Genomic DNA, 24627 nt, shown 5'->3' with positions numbered 1-24627 from the left:
ACACTCCAGTGTGTACTGTACTCTGTCCCCTTCTTTGCAGGTCCTCCTCGCCCAGAATCCACCATTGGGTTCCACCAGCTTGGTCCTGTTTTTGCATTTCTCCAACCACGACGTTCCCATGTTAGCCTATGGGAAGTCAAGGTAACTTGCCTCTCTGCACCCTACTGCTGAGAATCTTTTAGATACTTACCTTTTGAGGTTCCACTTCCCTTGGCTAACTACTCCAAACACTCTTGTGGGGAACACCCTTTCGCATTCCATTTTATTTGTATAGGGTTTGGCCCCCCATAGGGCCTTTTCTAAGTTATGCTTTTCCTGCGTACTTACTAGTGTATATTCTGTGTTCATACCTCCAGAGGGAGGTACATCAATGGTAGTCTAGTTTGGTGTGCCTATAATAAAGTACCTTTATTTTTGCAACACTGTGTGGTTCCTTTCATATGTGATAAGTTAACTGTGTGACTACTCTGGTATTGCAAGTGCTTCATGTGCCTTCTAGATAAGTCTTGGCTGTTCACCACAGCTACCCTAGAGAGCCCTAGCTGTCTAGACACTGTAACACTATCTAATCAGTGTTGCCTGGACCCATTATAAGGTGCGACACCATAGGTGTCCACCACACACTGGGCCAGCTTCCTACAGACCTACAAGAAAAAAATGTGTTTAATTAATATACCATATAGACAGGTTCGAAATATAACAAAAAACCACAGTGATCAATTTGGTCTGAATGGCTCAAAAAAACAGATTGTTGAGATCAAAAATCCTTTTTAAGCTTTGCCCTGTTCTCAGAAGTCTGTTACGTCCCAACTTGTTACAGCAAAGTTTGTGGGAAGTAGGAAAATCACAATGTCACGTTAAATGGTCACTTTAGGCAAACATGTATTATTGTGTCTGGATTTTCTGGCAGAAAGGACACTGTATGGTACACAATACTAAAAAAAAACTATGTACATTCATTCGCTGGCTATATGATTTCCATTAACACCATTCAGAAGGCTAAAATTCTAATAAATCACAAACGATTCTGTCATGCTGACTCAATACAACGACATTAAAAATGTATCATGGCTATTTTAATTGTTTAATGTTGAAAATTGTTAAAAAGCTTTAAGAATTCTCGTAATAATGGGTTTCAGAAACAAGAAAACAGCTACTTAAAATAATTTGCATCAATAGTCATCAGAAATAACATTCCAGAAATACACATAATACACAGTGTGATATAATAATACATCACTAAAGACAAGGTGATTATGATTTGTTAAAAGGACTTGAATATCTGAATAAAAACTGAGGACAAGTACGTTATCAACAGCACATAAATTGCAATGTTGTGCATGCTATTTCACTGTATTACCTCCTCTGCTGAGTGGTCTATCTCCTCTGAGAAGTTTAGATCATCCATTTCACTCTCCCTGCTTGGAAGGGGAACAGGGCGGCAACAAACCATTATCACTTTAATGGGCAGCTCTTTTAAAATATTGACCACATCTTTATGATTTTGACCAAGAAGAGATATGTTGTTCACCTGCCAGAAGCAAATTAAAACATCAGAACAATTTGACCTGCAAAGCTATCATTTGCATTAAATAAACACAATCACACTGTCTAGTCTACAATGGCATCAAAGTGAAATCCTAGGTAAACACTATTAGTGCTGTTCGGAAGACAAATAGTCAGAGTGAGAGCTGCACTCAAAGTAAAACCTTTTGACCGCAGGCCTCCACTATTTCCTGTGGACCCTCATGGAAAGATATAGATTTATTTATCTATGAAACCCATGTAGGTTGTATGGCATTACAACATATGCGTTTACAATGCATGTCTTTACTATGCATCCTTTACCACCAATGACTTTACCACACGTCTTTACAATGCAAGGTGATTTACAATGCAAGGTAAGTATATGTAAGGTAAGTGAACCTCCTACGATTTTGTAAATATTTAGAGTATGTCACTTGCCCTGTAAGCATCTATTCACAGTGTGTAGTGCTGCAGATTAACATGGTATGCACACTCCTGTCTCTAGTGTTGGGCCTGGACTCTGCAATTTGTTTTTCTCAAGGAAGTCTTTTATGGTTGACGTCGTACGACCTCTCTCTTCCTACTCAATACAATGCACATGTTCAAAGCCTCCTTTGTTAGATTGTAATGTTTTTTCACTGCCATGCAGGAAGCGAGGATGTAGTCTGCTATGTTAGCGTTTGCTTCTGAATATGCTTAGATTTTTGTGTGGATATGACACCATCTAATACCTGCTGGAGAAGTAGGAGGGTGAGTGTGAATCTACAACACTTCACGCTACAAATAGATGCTTAAAGGTAAGTAACATACTCCATTCGTAGCATGTGTTGGCTGCACATACACGGTATGTATAGACTGTAAAACAGTATGCCTCTCACATTGGCTTTAGGCATAGATGGTGTATTTGCTTGAAACAATGTCCGTAGAACTGTTTATCCCACTAAAGCTTGTTGTCTGACTTGTAGAGCCACACAATAGTGTTTTATAAAAGTGTGTGGGTTTGTCCATGTAGCCACTTTACAAATGTTAGTTAGCGGGTTATTTCCAATGAAGGTTAATGATGCTCCCTTTTAACGTTTGGAGTGGCCCCATGGCATTGTGGGTAGTATTCTTTTTGCTTAGATGCAGCAAACGTATGCATTTAACAGTCCATCTAGTGATTCCTTTCTGCAATTGTTTCTGGTTTTGTTAAGAAAACCAGTAAATCTATTGTTTGATTTAAGTGGAAAGGTGTTATATCTTTTGGCAGAAACCTTAGGTTTGTATGCATAATAAAACTTTGTCTTGGAAAACCTGGAAATAAGATTCCTCGATAGTTAATTAATGTATTCCGCTAACTCTTCTTACCAACGTAATTGCGACAAGGAAAGCTCTTCACTTGTTAGCAACTGCATTTATGCATAGGTTCAAATGGTACGGACATTAATCTTGTTAACACAATATTTAGGCTCCATGATGCTGCAGGAGGTGTATGTGTTGGAGTTACTCTTGAGTCCTTCCATGAAAAAAAAAAAAATGATGACTTCTTTTTTGCAGATATGCAGCAATTGGTGCTAAAAGCAGTTTTGTGGCAGTATATGCTCGATGTGATTTTTCAAGGTGTAACAAATAACATACCAGTTGCGGTTCAGATGGAGTGCAAGGGTTTATACTGTGTGCAGCACAATAGTGGACAAAGTGTTTCCATTTTGCTGCATAACACACCCTTGTCTCTGGTCTTCTGGCTTCCTTTAGAATCTCCATACATTTTAGTGGTAAAAGCAAGTACACAAATTGTATGACCTCACGATCCAAATTGCAAGACTGAGTTGTTAAGCAATACGTGCCTGACTCTGCCCTTGCTGTGAGCGAGAAGATTTGGAATGTTAGGGAGCGTATCGTGGTGCACTAAGGACAGTTCCAGCATTGTTGGGTGCCATGTTTGGTGTGACCACGTTGGAGCTGAGGATCAATTTTAGTGATGTTTATTTGAGTTCCCTAACCAGATCAGGATGAGTGTGAGAGATGGACCAGTTCATCCATACAGCATTGCCTTTGGATCGTGGATGTGGGTGGCTGGATGTAAAGTTTTGGCATTTTGCATTCTTGTGCCCTATTGTTGGTGTCCCCCACCGCTGGCAGTATGTTCGTAGGATTTGAGTGTGGACTTCCCATTCAAGGACTTTCTCCTCTTAATTAGAAGGATGCAGGGGTGCATAAAGAGTAGGCAAGGTGATAGATTGGCCAACATGGAACGACGTAATCACTTTTGGGAGTAAGGAGGTCCGTGTGTGAAGCACCACTTTGTCAGAATAGATGGAAAGGTAGCGAGGCTTAGATGATAATGTCTGCAGCTCACTTATCTTGCAGGCAGATGTAATGGCTACAAGGAAAGCTGTTTTCAAAGTGAGAGGACAATTGTGGAGAGGCTCGATAGAAGAACACATCAGGAATGTCAAAACCAAATTCATTAAGCCCCAGTTTTGGGGCATAATGAATGGGGAAGGAGGAAAACATATGCGTAAAGCCTTTAAGGAACCTATTTAAAATAGGGGATTTAAACAAAGAAGGCTGACCAGGCAACCTTAAGAAAGCAGAGATTACAGACAAATAACCTTTGAGGGTGCCCGAAGCAGAGAACTGTTGGGCCAACAACAGTATAAACAATAGAACCTCAGAGAGAGGGGGTCAACAGACTTGGCTATGCACCATGCCACAAATGTCTTCCAACAGCAGGCATATACCGGTTTGGTGGAGGGACGACTGGCTCCAAGAAAACGTTACAGACCTCAGGAGGAAGATCAAAAGCTGTCCACTGACGTTGCTCAATCACCATGCAAAAAGGTGGAGAACGGACAGGTGCATGCAGAGAGCCCTCCCCTGATGCTGCAACAGAAGATCCTCCTGAAGGGGCAGTCTGGTCGGAAAATCTATGGCCATGCTCAATAGCTTGGGATACCAGACTCTTCGTGCCCAGTCCAGAGCCACAAGGATTCCAGGTGGCTGCCCATCGCAGGAGTGATGCATCTGTCAATACTGTCAGATCTGGTTTGGGAAGGGAGAGGGATCTCACTCTGACCCAATCGCAGTTTCTTAGCCACTACTGCAGATCTCACGCAGGTCCCTTGGAGATCTGGACCAAGTCAGAGATTCCCCTGATGCTGCGCCCACTGGAATTTCAGATCCCACTGCAGAGCCCGCATACGCTATCTGGCATGTGGCCCAGCAGCCTCACGGTCATTCTCACCGAAATCCAGAATAGAGGCTTAAATATCATTGTTATAGCCTGAATATCCTGGAATCACCACTCAAGCCTGAACCTAAACTGTGTCCAGAGCAACTATGATGAAAGGGAGCATCTGAGAGGAAGTCAGGTGTGACTTCAGCACATTTATAGTTAACCTCCCCCCGTGAATGCAGGAGGTCCTTTGTAGTCTGCAGGTGGGAGACGCCAGCCTGAGGTGAGCCTGCCTTCAACAGCCATTCGTCGAGCTGGGGCGGGACTTGAACTCCTGATCTGCGCAGAGGAGTTGCGACCACCGCCATCTCCTTGGTGAACACCTATGGGGCACTGGTAAGGTCAAAGGGGAGCACAGTGAACTGAAAGTGCATGTGGTCTACTGTGAACCGCAAGAAACGACTGTGGGCAGGCAGGATGGGAAGGTGGAAGTAGGCGTCCTGCAAGTCCAATGCTATCATCCATTATCCTGTGTCCATTGCAGAGAGAACCTGAGCCAGAGAGAGCATTTTGAACTTCTCCTTCTTGAGGAAGAGATTGAGGGACCAAAGGTCTAGGATAGGGCGAAGGCCCTTGTCCTTTTTGGGCACAAGAAAGTTGCGGTAATAACAACCACAACCTATTTCTGGCACAGGGACCCTCTCTATAGCTCCCTTGGTCAAGAGAGACATTACCTTGCCAAGGAGAAGTGCCAAGTGATCCTCCATCATCCGATCGTAGGATGGTGGCAAGGATGGAGGAGTAGTCTCGATGGGAAGGGAGTGGTGTCTTTGGACTATCTGCAAAACCCACCCATCTACGTGATGGACTACCAGCGGTTTCTGCCTCCGCCTGGTCCCTGGTGTTGAACTGTCACACTAGGAAAGTTAAGAGGCAGCTGCCAAGAGGGGGCAGCAGACTGGCCCGACTGCTGGCTTCCTGATCCACAAGGATGGTGGATCCCATGTCCCCAGCCAAGCAGAGGGTGGGCAGCATGCAAGGCACGGTACCTGGAGGGGAACAGACATGGCTGGGCACCCCATCAGTAGCCACAAAAGTGGCAAAAGGCAGACTGAGGGGGACGAGGGGTTGCCGCAAGGCCCAAGGACCTGGCAGTAGCATGAGAATCCTTGAAGCACTCCAGCACTGAGACTGCCTTCTCTCCATAGAGACAGTTGCCATCAAGGGGCATATCCAACATATTGGGTTGGACTTCTCCCCCAAAATAGAGACGTCCTCAACCAGACGTGGCGCCTAAGGGCCAATATCGAAGCAACCACTGTGCCTAGTGAGTCGGTTGTGTACAGTCCACCTCTGATCGTGAACTTTGCTGCGCACCTCTCCCATCAGCAACAACTTGAGAGAGTATACCCCGGGCCTCCTCCGGGACCTGCGCAGCACTTGCACAACCGTATCTCACAGCCTTTGGGATTAATGACCCAAAAGGCATTCGGTGTTCACGGACCACAATGCTAGACTGGAGGAAGAAAACTTCTTCTTCCCAAGTTAGTCCAGCCCCTTGGATTCCCTATCCGGGGGTGCAGAAGAGAACGTGCCCTGGGATGTAGAGGCTTGGATATCCAAGCTCTCATGGGTGGAACCCTTGGTCAGTTGGAGCAGGTAGACAGCAGCAGGTAATAGTCCTGCTCAAAGGTTTGGACCCAGTATACAGTAGGACATTAGTAAAGGCATCATTGAAGGACGTTAGGGGTTCAAAAGATGAAGCCCCAGACTGAAGAACCTCTGTCAAAAGGTTAGTTCTGACTACTACCAGTAGGAAAGTCCCTCTTTTTGGCATGGTTACAGTAAAAAGCTGGCCTGGTATGTGGTGGGCACCTATGGTGTTTGCACCTTATTCCAGGTCCAGGCAACCCCTATTAGTGAATGAAGACAGTGTCTAGGAAGCCAGGGCTATCTAGTGGTAGCTGTGGTGAGCAGCCAAGACTTGCATAGCAAGAGTGTAAAGCACTTGTAATACCACAGCAGTCACGCAGCAACTTATCACACCTGAACGGAACACAGTGTTCCAAAAATAATGAAACTTTATTATAGTAACACTGAACTAGATTACTTCTAGGCAGTCCCCTAACTGGAGGTAAGTACACACTATATACAGACAGTAATTATTAGGAATTAACATATAGGAATAACAAGCATTGGCAACAATTAGTGAAAAATAGTTAGGGCCCTATTGGTGGGGGGGGGGGGGGGGAGTGTGGGGGGGAGGACCATATACTAAAATAGTGGAATGCAAAGGGAAGTCTCCCACCTAAGGATGTGGAGTAGTTAGAGGGGAGCTGGGGAAACTCAGGACCCTATGGGGAGAGAGCCTAGGTGGCCACGAGAGACCAGAAGAGCAGAGGTAAGTACCTGGTCTTCCCAAAGACTAATAAGGGGACTTGGAAAGAAGAAAATTGCAAGATCAGGACAAGAACAGTGGATTCTGGAAGAAAAGGACCTGAAAAAGAAGGGGACAGAGTCCAGTCCACACAGGAGTGTCCAGACAGAGCAGGAGCCACTACCCACCATTCTGTGGATGAAGTTCCACATCGACTGGGGAAGACGATCAGCTGTGGAGCCCAGGAGCTGCAGAGAGGTCCTTGGAGTCATGCAGATGATGTCCTACGCCGGTTGCCGGGTTGCAGATGGGCAGTAATCAGGAGGACCACCAACGAGCCTTGACAAATGCAAGTTGTAGCAAAAGAAGATTTGCAGGGAAGCAGAGGACCAGCATGGTTCAGGGGACTCAACACTTAGAGGGGAGTCTGGACTGACCTTCAGCAGTTGGGAGAGCCAGCAGGAGCAGTCGTAGCCCCCACAGGCAAACCAATGGCAGCAGGCACAGTAAGTTGCAGTGAGGCCCAATCAGTACACCTGTAGAGGAGTCCCACGTCACTGGAGCTGCAGAGAAGAGACTGTCCTTGCATGGATGAAGTGCTGGAGGCTGGGGCTACTCAGAGCCTGAAGATCCCTTGGAGGAGGAGTCAAAAAGCCTTGGTTGTTGCAAGAATCGTGGTGAACAGGGGGTACTGTCCTGCAAGGAGAGGCAAGGGTTCACTGTCTCCCAAGTTGGACAGCAGGTAGAGAGGACCAAGGGGACCTCTCAGACCCACCACCTGCGTTGGAGATTCTTCCTACAGCCAGATGGAAGAAGATCCCAGCAGCCAGTTATCATTGCCTTAAGTGCCTACAGATGCAGGGGAGTGACTCCTTCACTTCGAGAGAGCCTCCTTCTTGCTTTTTTTGGTGCAGCAGAGGTTTTGCCGACCTCAGAGGATGAACAAACGTGTAAATGTTGCAATTGCTGTAAGGAGCCGGAGAAACAATGTTGCAAGGAGAGGTCGTTGGAAGTTGCAGGCTTGTTGCAGGCTGAAGAGTACAGCAGTGGTTCCAGTGGCCAGGAACAGAAAAGACTGTTGCAGAGGAGTCCTGGTGGAGCCTCGCACACCACATCTAGGGACTTAACCTCAAATGAGTCCCTAAATAGCCCTAACAGGGAGTCTGATCACTCTGCAGGGTGACTTTCTATCAGGGGGGGTGGGGAGGAGGGGGTGGGTCACTGACGTCAGTCACCTATCCTGACCAACCAGATTCACCCAGGGGCCTCTGCACATCTTGTTTTCAAAATGGCAGAATCAAGTGGCCACCTGAAGTGTAGGAAAGAACCCTCTTTTTGGGATGGTTACATCCCTTTTTGCTTGCTATCAGTGTGCCTATACTGTTCCACTGGGATCCTGCAACTAGGACCCCAGTGATTGTGCTCTCTTCCTCCAAATTTGGTTACCTAGGACCTTTGTGCACTCCGCAATTGGCATACTGGTGTCCCATTGTAAGTTCCTATTATATGGTACTTAGGTACCCAGGGCACTTGGGCACCAGGGGTCACCCATGGGGTGCAGCATGCATTATGTCACCCATGGGAGCCCATGCAAAATGTGTCTGCAGGCCAGCCATTGCAGCCTGCATGAAAAGGTGCATGCCCCCTTTCACCACAGGTCACTACACCAGGTCACTGTAAGTCACCCCTATGGTAGGCCCTCCTAGCCCAGAGGGCAGGGTGCAGATCCGTCGGTATGAGGACAGCCCTGCATTAGCAGAGGTGCCCCTATGTACTCGAATTCCAATGCACTGGACTTCGTAAGTGCAGGAAAGCCATTTTACCTGTGTACTGGACACAGGTCACTACCTGCGTCCAGCTACATAATGGTAACTCCAAACCTGGGCATGTTTGGTATCAAACATGTCAGAATTGTACCCCAATACTAATTACAGTATTAGTTTTATGATTCCATGCACTCTGGGGATTCCTTAGAGGACCCCCAGTATTGCTCCTACCAGACTTCCAGGGTTTTACAGGCATCCCACGCTTCTGCTGTCCCTCAGACAGGTTTCTGCCCTCCTGCTGCTTGACCAGTTCAGGCAGGGGAAGGCAGAACAAGGGATTTCCTGTGGGAGAGGGAGGCAACACCTTCTTCCTTGGAAAGGGGTTTGGCCAGTTTGAAAGGTAATCACCTATCAGCGGGGATCACTGATGTCATCTGCCTAACCTGACCACTCAGACCCTCCCAGGGGCCTCTGCACATCTTGTTTCCAAAATGGCAGAATGTGCTCTTTAAAGCAAACTGGTGGCTTGGGGGGACTACCCCTCCCCAGCCTTGTAACACCTATTTTAGGGCTATATATGAACTTCCTTGGAGGGGTGGGGGGGGGGCAGATTTGGTGTGCAAGACTCCACCAGGACTCCTCTGAAACAACCTCTTCTCCTCCTGGCAACAGGAACCGCTGCTGGACTCCACCGGACCCCAACAAGACTGCAACCCAGAGACAACCTCTCCTTGCAACATTTTTTACACAGCTCCTGTCAGCAACTTGCAACATTTCCACAGCTGTGCATCCTCTCGGGTCGGCAAGGCCTCAGCTGCACCAAAGAAGCAAGAAGGACTCTCTCATGGAGTTAAGGAGTCACTCTCCTGCATCTCCAGGCGCATAAGCCAACGATGTCCAGCTGCTGAGATATACTGTCCAATGGACCTGCGAAGATTCTCCAACACAGGTGGTGGTTCTGAGGGGCCCTCTGGGTCCTCTCTGCCTTCTGTCCAACTTGGGAGACGGTGAGCCCATGCCTCTTCCGCCAGGACAGAATGCTGGTGCAACGCAACTGTTGCAGCAACCAGGGCTTGTTGACTCCTACTCTAAGGGATCTGCAGACTCCAAGTAGCCCCGGCCCCCAGCACTCCGCCTCTGGAAGGCCAGTCTCCTCTCTGCTGCTCCAGCAATGAGGGACACCTCTTTAGGTGTACGGAATGGCCCTCACTGCAACTTACTGTGCCTGCTGCCAGTGGGTTGCTCGTGGGGGTTCCTACTGCTTCCGCTGGCTCTCCTGTCTTCTTAGGGTTAGCCCAGACTCCTCTTCCAGTGTTGAGTCCTCAGGACCTTGCTGGTCCTCTTTAGCTATGCAAAATTCCAACAGCTTCAGTTGCATTTGCTTGTTGGTGGTCCTCACGACCACTACCCCGTCTGCAATCCGGCGAGGGACAGCTCCTAGGTGACTTCAGGGACTCCTCTGCCAATCCTGGACTCCGCAGCTGGACTTCATCCACCACCACAGTCTAGATCTTCACCCACAGAAGGGTGGGCATTGCCTCCTGCCTCACATGGACAGACTGGTGTGGACTGGACCCTGTCTTCTTCTTTTACAAGTCCTCTTCATCCGGAATCCACCCTTGGGTTCCACTGGCTTGGTCCTGTTCTTGCACTGTTCAAATTCCAAGTCCCCATGTTATCCTATGGGACAACCAAGTAACTTACCTCTGCTCTCCTGGTCGCTGGGGTTTTTCTAGATACTTACCTCTTGGGGTTCCTTACTCCCCCAGACCTTGGCTAACTACTCCATATCCTCTGGTGGGGGACCCATTCTCGCATTACACTCTTTTAGTATATGGTTTGCCCCAGTCTCCCTCACTATTTGTTTTGCTATTTCTGTTTTTATTCTAATTCCTAGTACTTACCTGTGTATGTTTTGTGTGTACTTGCCTACAGAAAGTGGGAATGCCTATAGTAATCTAGTACAGTGTTACTGTAATAAAATACCTTTATTTTTGCAGCACTGTGTGGTTCCTTTCAGGTGTGATACGTTACTGTGTGACTACTGTGGTATTGCAAGTGCTTCACACTCCTCCTAGATAAGTCTTGGCTGCTCACCACAGCTACCACTAGATAGTTCTGGTTTCCTAGACACTGTAAGACTAACTAATAAAGGCTGCCTGGACCTGGTGTAAGGTACTAACACCATAATTGCCTCCCACACACCAGGCCAGCCTGCTACACCACCTAAGGCAGCTCAAGGCCCGGACCTCCTCCGGACGGTCTCTCCTCCGTAGCCACGGTAGAAGGAGAAAGCATGCCAGTGGCAAGGGAAGTATCCAGACCACTGGCTTTACCCATTTCCGTACGCAGGTCCCAAGGTTCCTGTAGCTGGTATTCTAAAGGGTCCAGCAACCCCTCCCATTCCTCACTGTACCCCAACCCATAAGAATAGGGATCAGGATCTAACATAGGGGGCAAAGCCTTTGTCAAAATGAGCAACGGGCAATGCCAGTCTGACTCCATGTCAGAGTCAGCAGTGAGAATGGGGTCAACACCACCAGGGGCATAGGCAGCTTAGGGAGCATTGACATCGTAACCGGTGTCTGGGAAGGTCTAGGTGGTATGACCAATGCTGGTTTGGATCCAGGAGGGAATCCTTGGGTACCCCTGGAGCCAGGGTCGGAGTCGCCAGCATGGAACCCGAGGGGGCCCCGTCCAACACTGCAGGGCCCAAAGGTGTTCCAGCGGAGTTCGACTGCCGAAAGATGAGGTGCACTGCCTATAAAACTCTGAGTTGGACAGCTGTCACTCCGTCTCCCAGAAACACAGAGAGGTGCAGAGCCAACCCAGAAGCAGGCTCAGGGGACAGAGGCCTAGAACAGCGACACTACTTTCCCTTCATATCACCGGCCAACGAACGGGTTGAATTCGAAGTACGCTTGTTCTTCTTCAACTTTTTCTTGTGCCTCAACTTACTCTAGCGTCCCGATGACTTGGAGTGGGACAACGATGAAGGGGAGCTCTGCGACTGTTCTTGGGACATTCATCTTGTCCGAGATTGGGAGTGACGCAGAGTCGAGCACGGAGCCGCACAGAACTATAGAGACCACTCCTTCAAAGCTTTTGGATGAATGGCCCGGAATTCAGAGCACAACGTCAGGTCATGGTTACGCTCCAGACACCACAGGCACACTAGGTGCGGATCTGTCACGGACATCGCCTGATGACAGGCTCCGCAGAATTTAACCCGGACTTACACAAAGACATCTTTGATTCACTAGGAGTGTTGACTCTCAGAAAGTCAACAAATAGTCGAAAAAGATCATGCAAAAAACAACCGAGGGGTACCTCTTCTCAGGATCAGCGCTAGGCTGGCGCAGGAAAAAGAAAACTGACCTCGGTGCGCCAGGGTGGTGCCTTGAAATCTCAAAAACTACTGACTAATTTACATCAAATAAACAAAGTGTGCTTTCTAGACCAAGAGCTACCTTTCTGCCATATCTGGTGTAATCCTGTCCAGTGTCTCGGGTAGTAGTTGTGTCTAAAATCTATATGGGAATTAACATGGAAAACTCAATTTTTTTTACCCCCCTTTTCTTGGTACCCACTCGATGCATCACCCTGAAAATTTCCATGCACAACAAGACCCAACTTGACACTTTTGTTGGAAAATGTAATGAAGATTCGTCCAGTGGCCCCAAAGATTTAGCTGGGCCAAAAACGCTTTTTCTATGGAAACTAGGCCCTAACTATAACTAACTACCTACTGGTGATTGCCAGTGGGTAATATATAGATATATATATCTATATATTACCTACTGATGATCACCACTAGGTAGTTATAGTTAGTACCTAGTTTCTATAGAGAAAGTGTTCTTTGACTTGTCTATATCTTTGGCCCGGTTGATGAATCTTCACAATTTTTAAAAAATACGACGCTTACTTCGGCTGTTGTCTGGAAAGTTTCGGGTTGTTCCATCAAGCGGGGGCTGAGAAAAGGCGGAGTCCCAAAAAGCATTTTCCCCTTGCATTTTTCCATAGGGTTTTTGAACACGACTACAGCGTGAACTGCTGATTTTTTTTTGTTCTTTGGTGTAAATCCGTTTAGTAGTTTTGAGATACTAAGAAATTTCAACTTTTGAATTTATAGGGATGCCAAGGCTCTGCAAACATTTCTGATCTCGTGCTGAGATCTGATTGGCTGCCAACACTTCAACCATGAGATTTTGGCTGCCATCTTGGGACTCTGCTACAGCCAAGCCCCAGAAAAAAAAGATAAAAAATAAGAAAAGGGTACAAGGTTGGGAGAGACCCCTAAGCTCTGATGCTGAGGTCCCATAGGGCCCTCCATCTCACCAGGCAAAAAAGCACTTTTAAAAAAAAAATCTGAAAATTCGCAAAGGGGTCGCGAATCCGTGGCAATTAATTTTTTTAAATGTGGTCTCCCGCAGCTGTTTTAATTAGCACTTAGGTGGACCAGGTCTATATAAAAATAAAGGGGGGGTGCACAAGCCCCTCCTCCTGGGCTTATGTATGCCCCAGGGACCGCCACCCCTGGGCTTATATTTATTAGCATGCAGGGGGGCCGTGTGGCCCCCGCATCCCAGGGACCGCTACCTCCCTGGGGCAAAATTGCTCTTTCCATAGGAGGGTCCTGTGGATCCCCTGACCCCCGAGGACCCTCACCTCCACAGGGCTAACATTCAATTAATGCAGGGGCCACTCAGGCTACCTGCAGCCCTGGGTTCCGCACCTCCCTGGGGCTATTCATTAAAATTAATGGTGAGGGGTACATGGCCCCTTCCGCAGCCCCGGGGACCACCACCTTCCAGGGGCTCAACTAACATAATGATGGTGGTGGTCCATCGTGGATCGCCGGCCCCGGGGACCACCACTTCCCCAGGGCTAAATACAAACACTGGAGGGGGTGCGCATGACCCCCCTCAAGAAGCTAATAATTGCCCTGGAAATCACCATCCCACAGGGAAGACTCCTGCTATATCCCAGGGGTGATCACTTCCGGGACATAGCTGTTTGTAATGACTTGGTAGGAGCTTTGACAGCTCCTTCTAAGTCAGAGCAAGCACAGCTTCACTACCAGCAAGTGAGATCTGTCAAACAGCTCTTGCCTGCTGGGAGATGAAGTTTCCACTGTTTCCCTGCCCGCAGTGTTGTGACAGCAATGCTGGCCCCAGACCACTGACTCCATTTTGTGCTTAGCTTAGCTTCAAACATCGTCACATTGGTGGCGCATGTATTTTTTCACGCACTGTTAACGTGTTTTCACTTTTTCTCACCAGGGAAGGGAACATAACATGCAGGAGGAATACAGATAAGGATGTACCAGGCTGACAATGTTTATGGTAGACCATGGTAAAGCTCGGTCTTGGGAATACACCTTGAGATCTGGCCAGTCTCTATAGTGTTTTTTTAACACTGACCTGGTACGGCCAGCACTTGAATTTCACAACTTACTCAAAGGGTGGGGTGTTTCTAGAACCTTCCTCTTAAGTTCATTTAAAGTATATAAAGGTGGGGAAGCTTGACAACTGAGAGATAAGGAAATCATCTCTGGGAATGGACAGTCTGCCCAGAGAGCAATCTCATCGGGTTGCTCCCTTTTGTCTTGATTGTGACGGGTTCCACAATTTGAAGTTGGCAGACAAAGCAGGATGTTGGATAAAAGCCCCAGGCTGATGATTTTTTCATTCTTTTATCTAGCTTTGTTGTGTGCATGCATGAATACGTAGTAACTATATATCTATTGTATTCAATGTTGAAATATTGTATTTTCTTTCTTATTCCACTGCTGTGATTATTTTAAGAGTTGCACGTGTGTTGCTCACATTGTTATCTTCGTGTACCTTGGGAATTGCCGTAATAAATTAATTACTCAGACTAAGAGTGCTGCATTCTTTGCACTCCTTTCACTTCATTCCCTCTCAGTCTGAAGTAAAGTAGACAAGGGAGGGGAGGCCATGGGGCTCCCCTCCCCCCAAAAAATATATTATAAAGCCAGGTCCTGGGGGGTGGGGTCCCCGGGGCAGAGGTCGGTGGGTCTCACAGCTCTCCCTATTGAATTGTAGTGGGCCCTGGCGAATGGGGTCCCTGGGGTCCCTGGGTAAAAATCCACCAAGGAGGCAGGCCGCCCAGCCCCCCTCCCAACCTTGCCATTAACCCAACGAGGTAGCACTTACTAACCAGTAGAAACTGCTCCAGTTGGATAGATATCTTGTGCGAAATTGAGGTCTCTTGTTGGATAAACAAGCAGGTGAGCTTCCGTTCTTCCCATGATGCTCATTTCAGAGAAATTAAACCTCAAAAGGAAGCACTTACAAATATAAACTTAGCAGGTGCCCCAGTTGAAGCTCCACTTCTGGAAATGACAAATGATCCTAACTCCGGGATTTGACTAAGTGTGTTTACTTTGTGATTCCATATTGAAAAATGATCTGAAACAATTTGAGGAGGTGATTGCATATTTCATCTATTGGAGCACAATCAGACACTCTCACATCCAGACAGACACTCTCACAGCCACCTTCACACCAGGAGACACCTTCTCACACCTATTATCACAGCCAAGAGACAGGCACTGCAGCCAAAGGCTGTGCACAGCATGGGGTTGGGTGCTTAGGGGGGTTGGCCGCAGGAACTGGCTGCAAGCCTGGAATTGCTCCTAACCCCGCTGCACATGGCCTAAAGCCATAGGGAGTTGCCCTTTGGCCATGTGCAGTGGTGGTTAGATTAACGTATAGTAACTGAAATTACTTTACATTAAAAAACATAGAAATTCACTGAAAAAAAAAACAAAGGTTACAGGGACTTTACAGTTAGGAAATAGAATTTAAAAAATCTTAGAAATTAACTTAAAAAACAAAGGTTACAGGGAGGTTATAATTAGGTTCTGAATTTACTCACACAAAACCATAGAAATTCAGCAGTTCGAGTTATCTCAATAAACTATAACTCGTGCCCTAAGGTGACTATAACTCTCGCCCTCGCCATGCACTGCTAATTACTCCAAATATTACAGCAGTCATGACAACTTTTATAACATGAAATAAAAATACAAATGAAACATTAGAAGTAAAATTACTGAAGAAAAAACTGTGTACGGTGGGGGCGCGAGTTATAGTTACTTGAAATATCTCTAACTATAACTGCTGAATTACTCTAGCTTTGTGTGAGTAAATTCAGAACCTAACTATAATGTCCCTGTAACCTTTGTTTTTTAAGTGAATATATATATATATATATATATATATTAAACATTTATGGGAAGGCAACCCAACTCCTCCTCATTTAAAAAAAAAGATTTATTATAACAAATATTTTTTTTTTCCTTTTTTGGAGGGGGAACCTCTACAACCCCTGTTTTTTGTAACCTTAAAACACCTTTACCACCCTATGCCCATACTCACACCTAAACAAGTCCCTTACCACTATCCTTACCCACCTCTAAACCATAAAACACCAATGCCCATCTATACTGCTACCCACCCCTAAACCCTAAAAACAACCTTACCACCCTGTACTATAACGATCCCTAAACCTAAAAAACACCCATAGCACTGCATACCCTTACCCACCCCTATGCCCTAAAAACACCTAATACCCTACCCACACCCTAAAAACACAGTTACCACCCTATGCCCTTAACCACCTCCCTATACCCTTACCCACCCTCAACCCTAAAAACACCCTTACCACCCTAAACCCTAAAAACAACCAGAACACCATATACCGTCACCCACCTCTAAGCCCTAAAAGCACTGTTACAACTCAATAACCCTACACCCTAAAAACATTCTTACTAGCCTACACCCCTAAACCCTAAAAATATCCTTACCAGCGCATACCCTTACCCCCCCAAACCCTAGCTGAAAGAGAGAGTGTATGTACACATGTATATAAGCACACATTTATTTTAAATATAGTTACCGTTCGTTGTAAAGCCATGTGTGATAAGGGGATATTTGTGGTAACGGCACTGTGTGGTATAGCATGCGTGGTAAAGACATCCGTTGTAAAGGCTATTTCGCATCATGTATGGGCTGCTCAGGGAAATTAAGGCAGCCCTAGTATTTGCTCACAGCAGCCTGCCATACTGTGTTTAGTGAGTGAGCGCATCGAGTGATCACAACTACTGTAAAAATGGTTAAAGGGGGCTCTCCCTTCAAGAAGCAAAACATGAAAAGGGACAATTTTCCAACATTATTGTTCACTGTATTGTAACTGTATTTAAATAGCGCTTACTATCCCTGATGAGGCGTCTAAGCGCTTTTCAGCGAGTAGCAATGCTACTCAAATACCCAAAAGGATTAGTGGTGGATTAGTATAGGGAAATATGAGTATAGTATTAGTATAGGCAAATATGAGTTAATTTGAGTGGAGGACATGTGAGTGTTAGTTGGATTAAATAGAATAATGGAGGGATTGAAGAGGGAAGAATCCAGAACGTGTTAATTGGGAGATCATAGAAGTAAGATGAGGTTTGGGATGAGTCAAAGGAGAGATACACGATGTGTTGCCCCCTGACTTTTTGCCTTTGCTGATGCTATGTTTACAATTGAAAGTGTGCTGAGGCCTGCTAACCAGGCCCCAGCACCAGTGTTCTTTCCCTAACCTGTACTTTTGTATCCACAATTGGCAGACCCTGGCATCCAGGTAAGTCCCTTGTAACTGGTACTTCTAGTACCAAGGGCCCTGATGCCAAGGAAGGTCTCTAAGGGCTGCAGCATGTCTTATGCCACCCTGGAGACCTCTCACTCAGCACAGACACACTGCTTGCCAGCTTGTGTGTGCTAGTGAGGACAAAACGAGTAAGTCGACATGGCACTCCCCTCAGGGTGCCATGCCAGCCTCTCACTGCCTATGCAGTATAGGTAAGACACCCCTCTAGCAGGCCTTACAGCCCTAAGGCAGGGTGCACTATACCATAGGTGAGGGTACCAGTGCATGAGCATGGTGCCCCTACAGTGTCTAAACAAAACCTTAGACATTGTAAGTGCAGGGTAGCCATAAGAGTATATGGTCTGGGAGTCTGTCAAACACGAACTCCACAGCACCATAATGGCTACACTGAAAACTGGGAAGTTTGGTATCAAACTTCTCAGCACAATAAATGCACACTGATGCCAGTGTACATTTTATTGAAAAATACACCCCAGAGGGCACCTTAGAGGTGCCCCCTGAAACTTAACCGACTGTCTGTGTAGGCTGACTAGTTCCAGCAGCCTGCCACACCAGAGACATGTTGCTGGCCCCATGGGGAGAGTGCCTTTGTCACTCTGAGGCCAGTAACAAAGCCTGCACTGGGTGGAGATGCTAACACCTCCCCCAGGCAGGAGCTGTGACACCTGGCGGTGAGCCTCAAAGGCTCACCCCTTTGTCACAGCCCAGCAGGGCACTCCAGCTTAGTGGAGTTGCCCGCCCCCTCCGGCCACGGCCCCCACTTTTGGCGGCAAGGCTGGAGGGAACAAAGAAAGCAACAAGGAGGAGGCACTGGCCAGTCAGGACAGCCCCTAAGGTGTCCTGAGCTGAGGTGACTCTAACTTTTAGAAATCCTCCATCTTGCAGATGGAGGATTCCCCCAATAGGGTTAGGATTGTGACCCCCTCCCCTTGGGAGGAGGCACAAAGAGGGTGTACCCACCCTCAGGGCTAGTAGCCATTGGCTACTAACCCCCCAGACCTAAACACGCCCTTAAATTTAGTATTTAAGGGCTACCCTGAACCCTAGAAAATTAGATTCCTGCAAACTACAAGAAGAAGGACTGCCTAGCTGAAAACCCCTGCAGAGGAAGACCAGAAGACGACAACTGCCTTGGCTCCAGAAACTCACCGGCCTGTCTCCTGCCTTCCAAAGAACTCTGCTCCAGCGACGCCTTCCAAGGGACCAGCGACCTCTGAATCCTCTGAGGACTGCCCTGCTTCGAAAAAGACAAGAAACTCCCGAGGACAGCGGACCTGCTCCAAAAAGACTGCAACTTGGTTTCAAGGAGCAGCTTTAAAGACCCTGCAATCTCCCCGCAAGAAGCGTGAGACTTGCAACACTGCACCCGGCGACCCCGACTCGGCTGGTGGAGAACCAACACCTCAGGGAGGACCCCCGGACTACTCTACGACTGTGAGTACCAAAACCTGTCCCCCCTGAGCCCCCACAGCGCCGCCTGCAGAGGGAATCCCGAGGCTTCCCCTGACTGCGACTCTCTGAAACCTAAGTCCCGACGCCTGGAAAAGACCCTGCACCCGCAGCCCCCAGGACCTGAAGGACCGGACTTTCACTGCAGAAGTGACCCCCAGGAGTCCCTCTCCCTTGCCCAAGTGGAGGTTTCCCCGAGGAAGCCCCCCCTTGCCTGCCTGCAGCGCTAAAGAGATCCCTTGATCTCTCATTGACTAACATTGCGAACCCGACGCTTGTTTCTACACTGCACCCGGCCGCCCCCGCGCTGCTGAGGGTGAAATTTCTGTGTGGGCTTGTGTCCCCCCCGGTGCCCTACAAAACCCCCCTGGTCTGCCCTCCGAAGACGTGGGTACTTACCTGCAAGCAGACCGGAACCGGGGCACCCCCTTCTCTCCATTCTAGCCTATGCGTTTTGGGCACCACTTTGAACTCTGCACCTGACCGGCCCTGAGCTGCTGGTGTGGTAACTTTGGGGTTGCTCTGAACCCCTAACGGTGGGCTACCTTGGACCAAGAACTGAACCCTGTAAGTGTCTTACTTACCTGGTAAAACTAACAAAAACTTACCTCCCCCAGGAACTGTGAAAATTGCACTAAGTGTCCACTTTTAAAACAGCTATTTGTGAATAACTTGAAAAGTATACATGCAATTGAAATGATTCAAAGTTCCTAATGTACTTACCTGCAATACCTTTCAAACAAGATATTACATGTTAAATTTGAACCTGTGGTTCTTAAAATAAACTAAGAAAATATATTTTTCTATAACAAAACCTATTGGCTGGATTTGTCTCTGAGTGTGTGTACCTCATTTATTGTCTATGTGTATGTACAACAAATGCTTAACACTACTCCTTGGATAAGCCTACTGCTCGACCACACTACCACAAAATAGAGCATTAGTATTATCTATTTTTACCACTATTTTACCTCTAAGGGGAACCCTTGGACTCTGTGCATGCTATTCCTTACTTTGAAATAGCACATACAGAGCCAACTTCCTACACACGAGGGAAAATTTAGTAGGGTTATTTGGGAAATCATAGTAGTAAACCGAGTTTTGGTGTGAGCCAGGAGGAACAGATGAGGAAAGAGTCTAGGAAGGGTTATTTTGGAGATCATAGTAGTAGAATGAGGTTTGGGATGAGTCAGAGAGTGGAGATGGAGGATAGACAGAGAGGTATAGGGGGAGACAGAGTAGTGCTTTGGAGAGAGTAATTTCTTCACTTTTTTATGTTTTTTTCTCTTGTACAGTAGAGCTAACGTAATATATAGATAAATGATTACATAAAAGGAAATATATGTATAAAGAAGATAATACATTGACATTTAAAGTTGTATTGTATAAACACATATTAAGATTTAGAGTTGTATTGTATAAACAGACTTTCAAGTGTTGCAGTATTTGAAGTTATTTGTGTACTTTTTATAACATGTTTATCTTTTCCACAATATTTCAATAGAGAAATGCTTGTAGATAAATAGTTAAGATAATATTTACCTATTGTGATAAATAAAACAGACTCATGAGCATCAAATCGACAACTTATATAGAAATTATGTAATCACCTATGAATATTTTGAGCATAGAATATATATTTAACGGTTAATAATATATACATTTGTTAAGCAGGCCTAAACAGTATGTACACATTTTAAGAAAAAACTATTATTATACGTATTTGTACAAAGAAATACACATATCTAGATACGTACAACAATCAAATTATAAATGTTCACATACTCAGGGATATGCAGTACATTACTGTTTGAGTATGATGGGCTATGTAGGAAAGAGTCAACTCTTGAGACGTTTTGAGAAGATAAGTTAGTTATAATTCTTAAGCCTCTGAGACTCATAAGAGATATCTTCTACAGGTCCTGCCCATCAATGAGTACTGTAAAAAGGTGATCCAGACTACTTGGTACCATCATGAAACTCATTACAATTATTTCTCAATTTCTTATGTTTTGCTATTTTAACTCCAACACGTGAAGCAATGGAAATCAGTGACTGATATCAAGGTGTTAGGAAGTTTCTCAGAGATCTTTCTTACCAGGTCAATGAAAAATCAAGATAAGCTCTCAATCACATCAACTGAGGAGGCTCAACATTCCACTTTGCATTAGGGGAGGTTAACCTTACAAGGGATTTAAACAGTTCCCATAGTGTTATTGTTGCTGGATCTTGTTAATGTACTATTTTTTTGCAAATCTGCCGAGATGGGTATATTTCCTTCTATTTCAGAAAATTAATTTAGTCACAAGAGGTATATTTCGGCCTACAAGTCGTCTCTACATTTCTTAGAATTTTTGCTCAGCAGTTTAGCATTTACATTTTTCATACTTGGTTTCACTGCAGAAATAAATCCATGGTTCTTATTCATTAAGGGGTTTAAAGATATTTTATTAATTTTTCCCAATTTATTCACTGGGCCATCAACCATATCAGTACTGCTCAAGCTTGCTTCTCTTTTTGTACTATCGGAGGCTGAGCACTGTGGACTGTCTGAGCTACCTTTGTATTTACCCATTTCTGAAAGTTTAACATATAATTCAATATTGATTGGCATCAGAAGGACTTGAATTACCTGAAAATGAATTGATGCCGAGCTGAAGAGACAATCCCCTCTTACACATTTTATGCTTTTTATTCAAAAGGAGGTGAGGCTGAGCCATAAGGCTCAATCATCTATCCTTCTAACATAAATGTAATTGGCATTACCAGTACTTATAAAGTAGATATGGCACTGAAGACGCCACAGGACAAATAAAAAAATGTTTGGTATTGGCTTAAGGACTTGTAACAGCATTCTTCCAACAGGCTGGTTCATATTCATTAGCAAAAATAAGGGAAATGCCATTTGCTGAACTAAGTACTTATCTCATAAACAGTAGTCAGGAATACAGAAGAAAAAAGGAATAATGTTAATATAAAGATCGGAATAAGCAGGCATTGATACTGAACATGGGGAATTAGAAGGTAAAAAGGTTTGCCCACGATCACACAGTTTGGCAAAGTGGAGAGGTAGGGCCTTGTGCCTTGATTTTCAGTCACACAATCTGAAATGTAGCCTCTAAGGCTGATCTCATCCTGATTTTTCACAGGAAAAGGCAAAGTTTTGCGTATACTTATTTTTCAAGAACTTAATGGAACACTTGTGAGATATAAATAACACAGGATATGTACACATATACTGCAAAGGAGGAAAACCTGAAGTAAATCACTTTGTTAGGGCAGGGATCAGGCAATTTGGTGTTGAAGTGTTAAAGGAAGTACTTGAGTACAAAAGTCGCGAACACGATCTACAATGCAGCCGTACAACTGACCGCCCCGCATAGACCCCTGTCTCTAGTTTCAAAGACAAGGATAATAGTTTGTGTGTATTTGTTTTTCAAAAGCTAAAACAGTACAGTGTTCATCTGTGCACAAGTTCTAAAATGAGCAGTGAGCGGGGCAATTATCATAGGCAGTGAACTGTATTATCACGAGAAATTAAGTCATAGAAAATAGCATCACATTTCCATTGTACTCATTACATTCACAAGTGTTTATTGTCTTTTACAGTAACAGTGTTTTCAAATGCCCCTTATGTGTTAGTACATAGAATTGAGTATTATACTAAATATTTAAATAAAGCTCAGTGACTCAAGCACCAACTTGTTAGAGATGAGTGGATATTTGTGTTTGACCTTGAGATTACTGTTACAGAAACAGACATTGAACTCAGCCTTTCAACCTTTCGAAGGTTGAATGAAATGAGTGCTAGTTAAGAACAGGTAAAAGAATGCATACAAAAACGAAAATGTTAACAGGCAAGTTGTGGTGAGTGTACCTGTTTCATCATCTACTAATCATTCTTAGAGAAGATTATAAAATAAATCCATCAATGACCAGCTAAAAGAAAAGACCAAGAGCAGCATCCTCCAAGTCATTCTGGGTTCAGCCTACAATGCAGCACAGAAATATTTACCATGTCCTTCAGAGCTTCTCACCCTCCTCGGCCTCTATGCTTCATCAAACACGTTGTCCTTCTTTACATCCTCAGCCCCAGGATGGCCTTTGATGGTGTTTAACATCAAATTGCATCCTGCCAGAACAACACATACAAGCTCTTCCAAATAAGACCATCTAGAACTCACCCCATCCCCATATACTTTGGTGTCCCTGTTATGCATTGAGCAGTTTCAAATCCTACACACCGACATCATATCCCTACAGGACGTAGATAACAAACTGCTCTACCTGATGGTCCCCTAGAGGGTTGACATTCACTGTTTTAAACAGTATGTCATCGTGATTTAAACACAAGTGGCAAAAGCTTACCTCTAGCTGACCTGACCAAATACAGAATTTATACTCCTCTGCATTAACAGGAAGCAACAAGTGTAGGCTGGCCATCAGCACTGAATCTTGAAGGTTTCAGCCAATGGCTCCTCAACAGCATCATGTTGTTAAGCTTACATTCAGACAGCAACTCCCACCTTCATATCTTACATCAAACAAAAGACAAACCCACTTGCCATGACGTATGGCTGCTTTGAAAGGTTGAGGTCTTTTCACCATAACCGGACTGTTTAAAGACTGGTTCTTTTCAATTATCAGTGGAGGCCCACCAGCCCACTGAGTGGCACACCTGGTATACAACTGATCAACTTTAAAGAGTGTTTCCCAAACTGCAGTGTGAATGAACAAAGGTCTCAGGAAGTATGGCTACGTTTGCCCCGACCAAGAGAACTCCATTGGTTCCCTCTGCCTATCAGCATCAGTTTAACACTTGACGGACAATTTACAAGGTGATCAACTCAAGTACCATACCATACCTGGCACACAAGAGCAGATAATCCAGGAGAAAATCAGCATCAAAGCCAGGCTAATGGCAGTGCTAGAGGTGGTGAGGAGAGACATACAAGAGACAAGCATGCAATAGGTCCCGCATTAGTTTGAGTTAGAGCTAATGGGGTTGTAAATTTATAACTGGACTTTTCTTGCCACAAACTGGTCAACCCTGCCTCATAATTTGGTCTTTTCCTGCCACATAATTCCAGTGGTCCTGCATATAACTAATGCAAAAAGAACAGATGATGGATGGAATGCAGAACAAATCAAACATTCACCCCCAGTCACAAAGATCTGGGGTTAATCCATCATTTTTTTGCTCACCACGCCTCCCCAGGTTGGACCCAGCCATATACAAATCAGTCTTGACCCTGTTCCTCATAGGAACAGTCCAGCCCGAACTGCCAAGCCGAGTCCTCCCTGGACCGGAAACAAGTATCTTAGGACCGGTTTCAGGGTATCACCCTTCATCAGCTAGGCTAGCTTGAATCCAGTGGCGCAGTGAGCACGGGACCCACGTCTGGGCATACCCTTCTCCCACTTGGGTCGACAAATGCAAAAAGAACAGATGATGGATGGAATGCAGAGCAAATCAAACATTCACCCCAGTCACAAAGATCTGGGTTTAAGCATTGTTTTTGTGCTCACCACGCCATCCCAGGTTGGACCCAGCCATATGCAAATCAGTCTTGACCCTGTTCCTCATGCATTCCGTCCATCATCTGTTGTTTTTGCTTTTGTTGCCCCAAGTGGGAAGGGTATGCCCAGACGTGGGTCCCGTGCTTGCTATG

The 24627-nt window shown here is 45.6% G+C and overlaps 1 protein-coding gene across 12 annotated transcripts in view; it reads right to left on the bottom strand.

The window, feature by feature from the left end:
* The window catches only part of MPDZ (multiple PDZ domain crumbs cell polarity complex component), a 1044214-nt gene that overhangs the window by 727860 nt on the left and 291727 nt on the right, over positions 1-24627 (bottom strand). For all 12 annotated transcript variants that reach the window (XM_069238948.1, XM_069238974.1, XM_069239000.1 and 9 more), the window contains exon 15: positions 1361-1531. In XM_069238948.1, the coding sequence (XP_069095049.1) occupies positions 1361-1531 (171 nt within the window). The remainder of the gene's footprint in view (positions 1-1360; positions 1532-24627) is intronic.

The sequence above is a fragment of the Pleurodeles waltl genome, chromosome 1_2 (assembly GCF_031143425.1).
Source record: "Pleurodeles waltl isolate 20211129_DDA chromosome 1_2, aPleWal1.hap1.20221129, whole genome shotgun sequence".
In the NCBI taxonomy this organism is placed as follows: domain Eukaryota; kingdom Metazoa; phylum Chordata; class Amphibia; order Caudata; family Salamandridae; genus Pleurodeles; species Pleurodeles waltl.
Note: the sequence above shows the minus strand (reverse complement) of the source record. Positions and strands in the feature narration are given on the sequence as shown.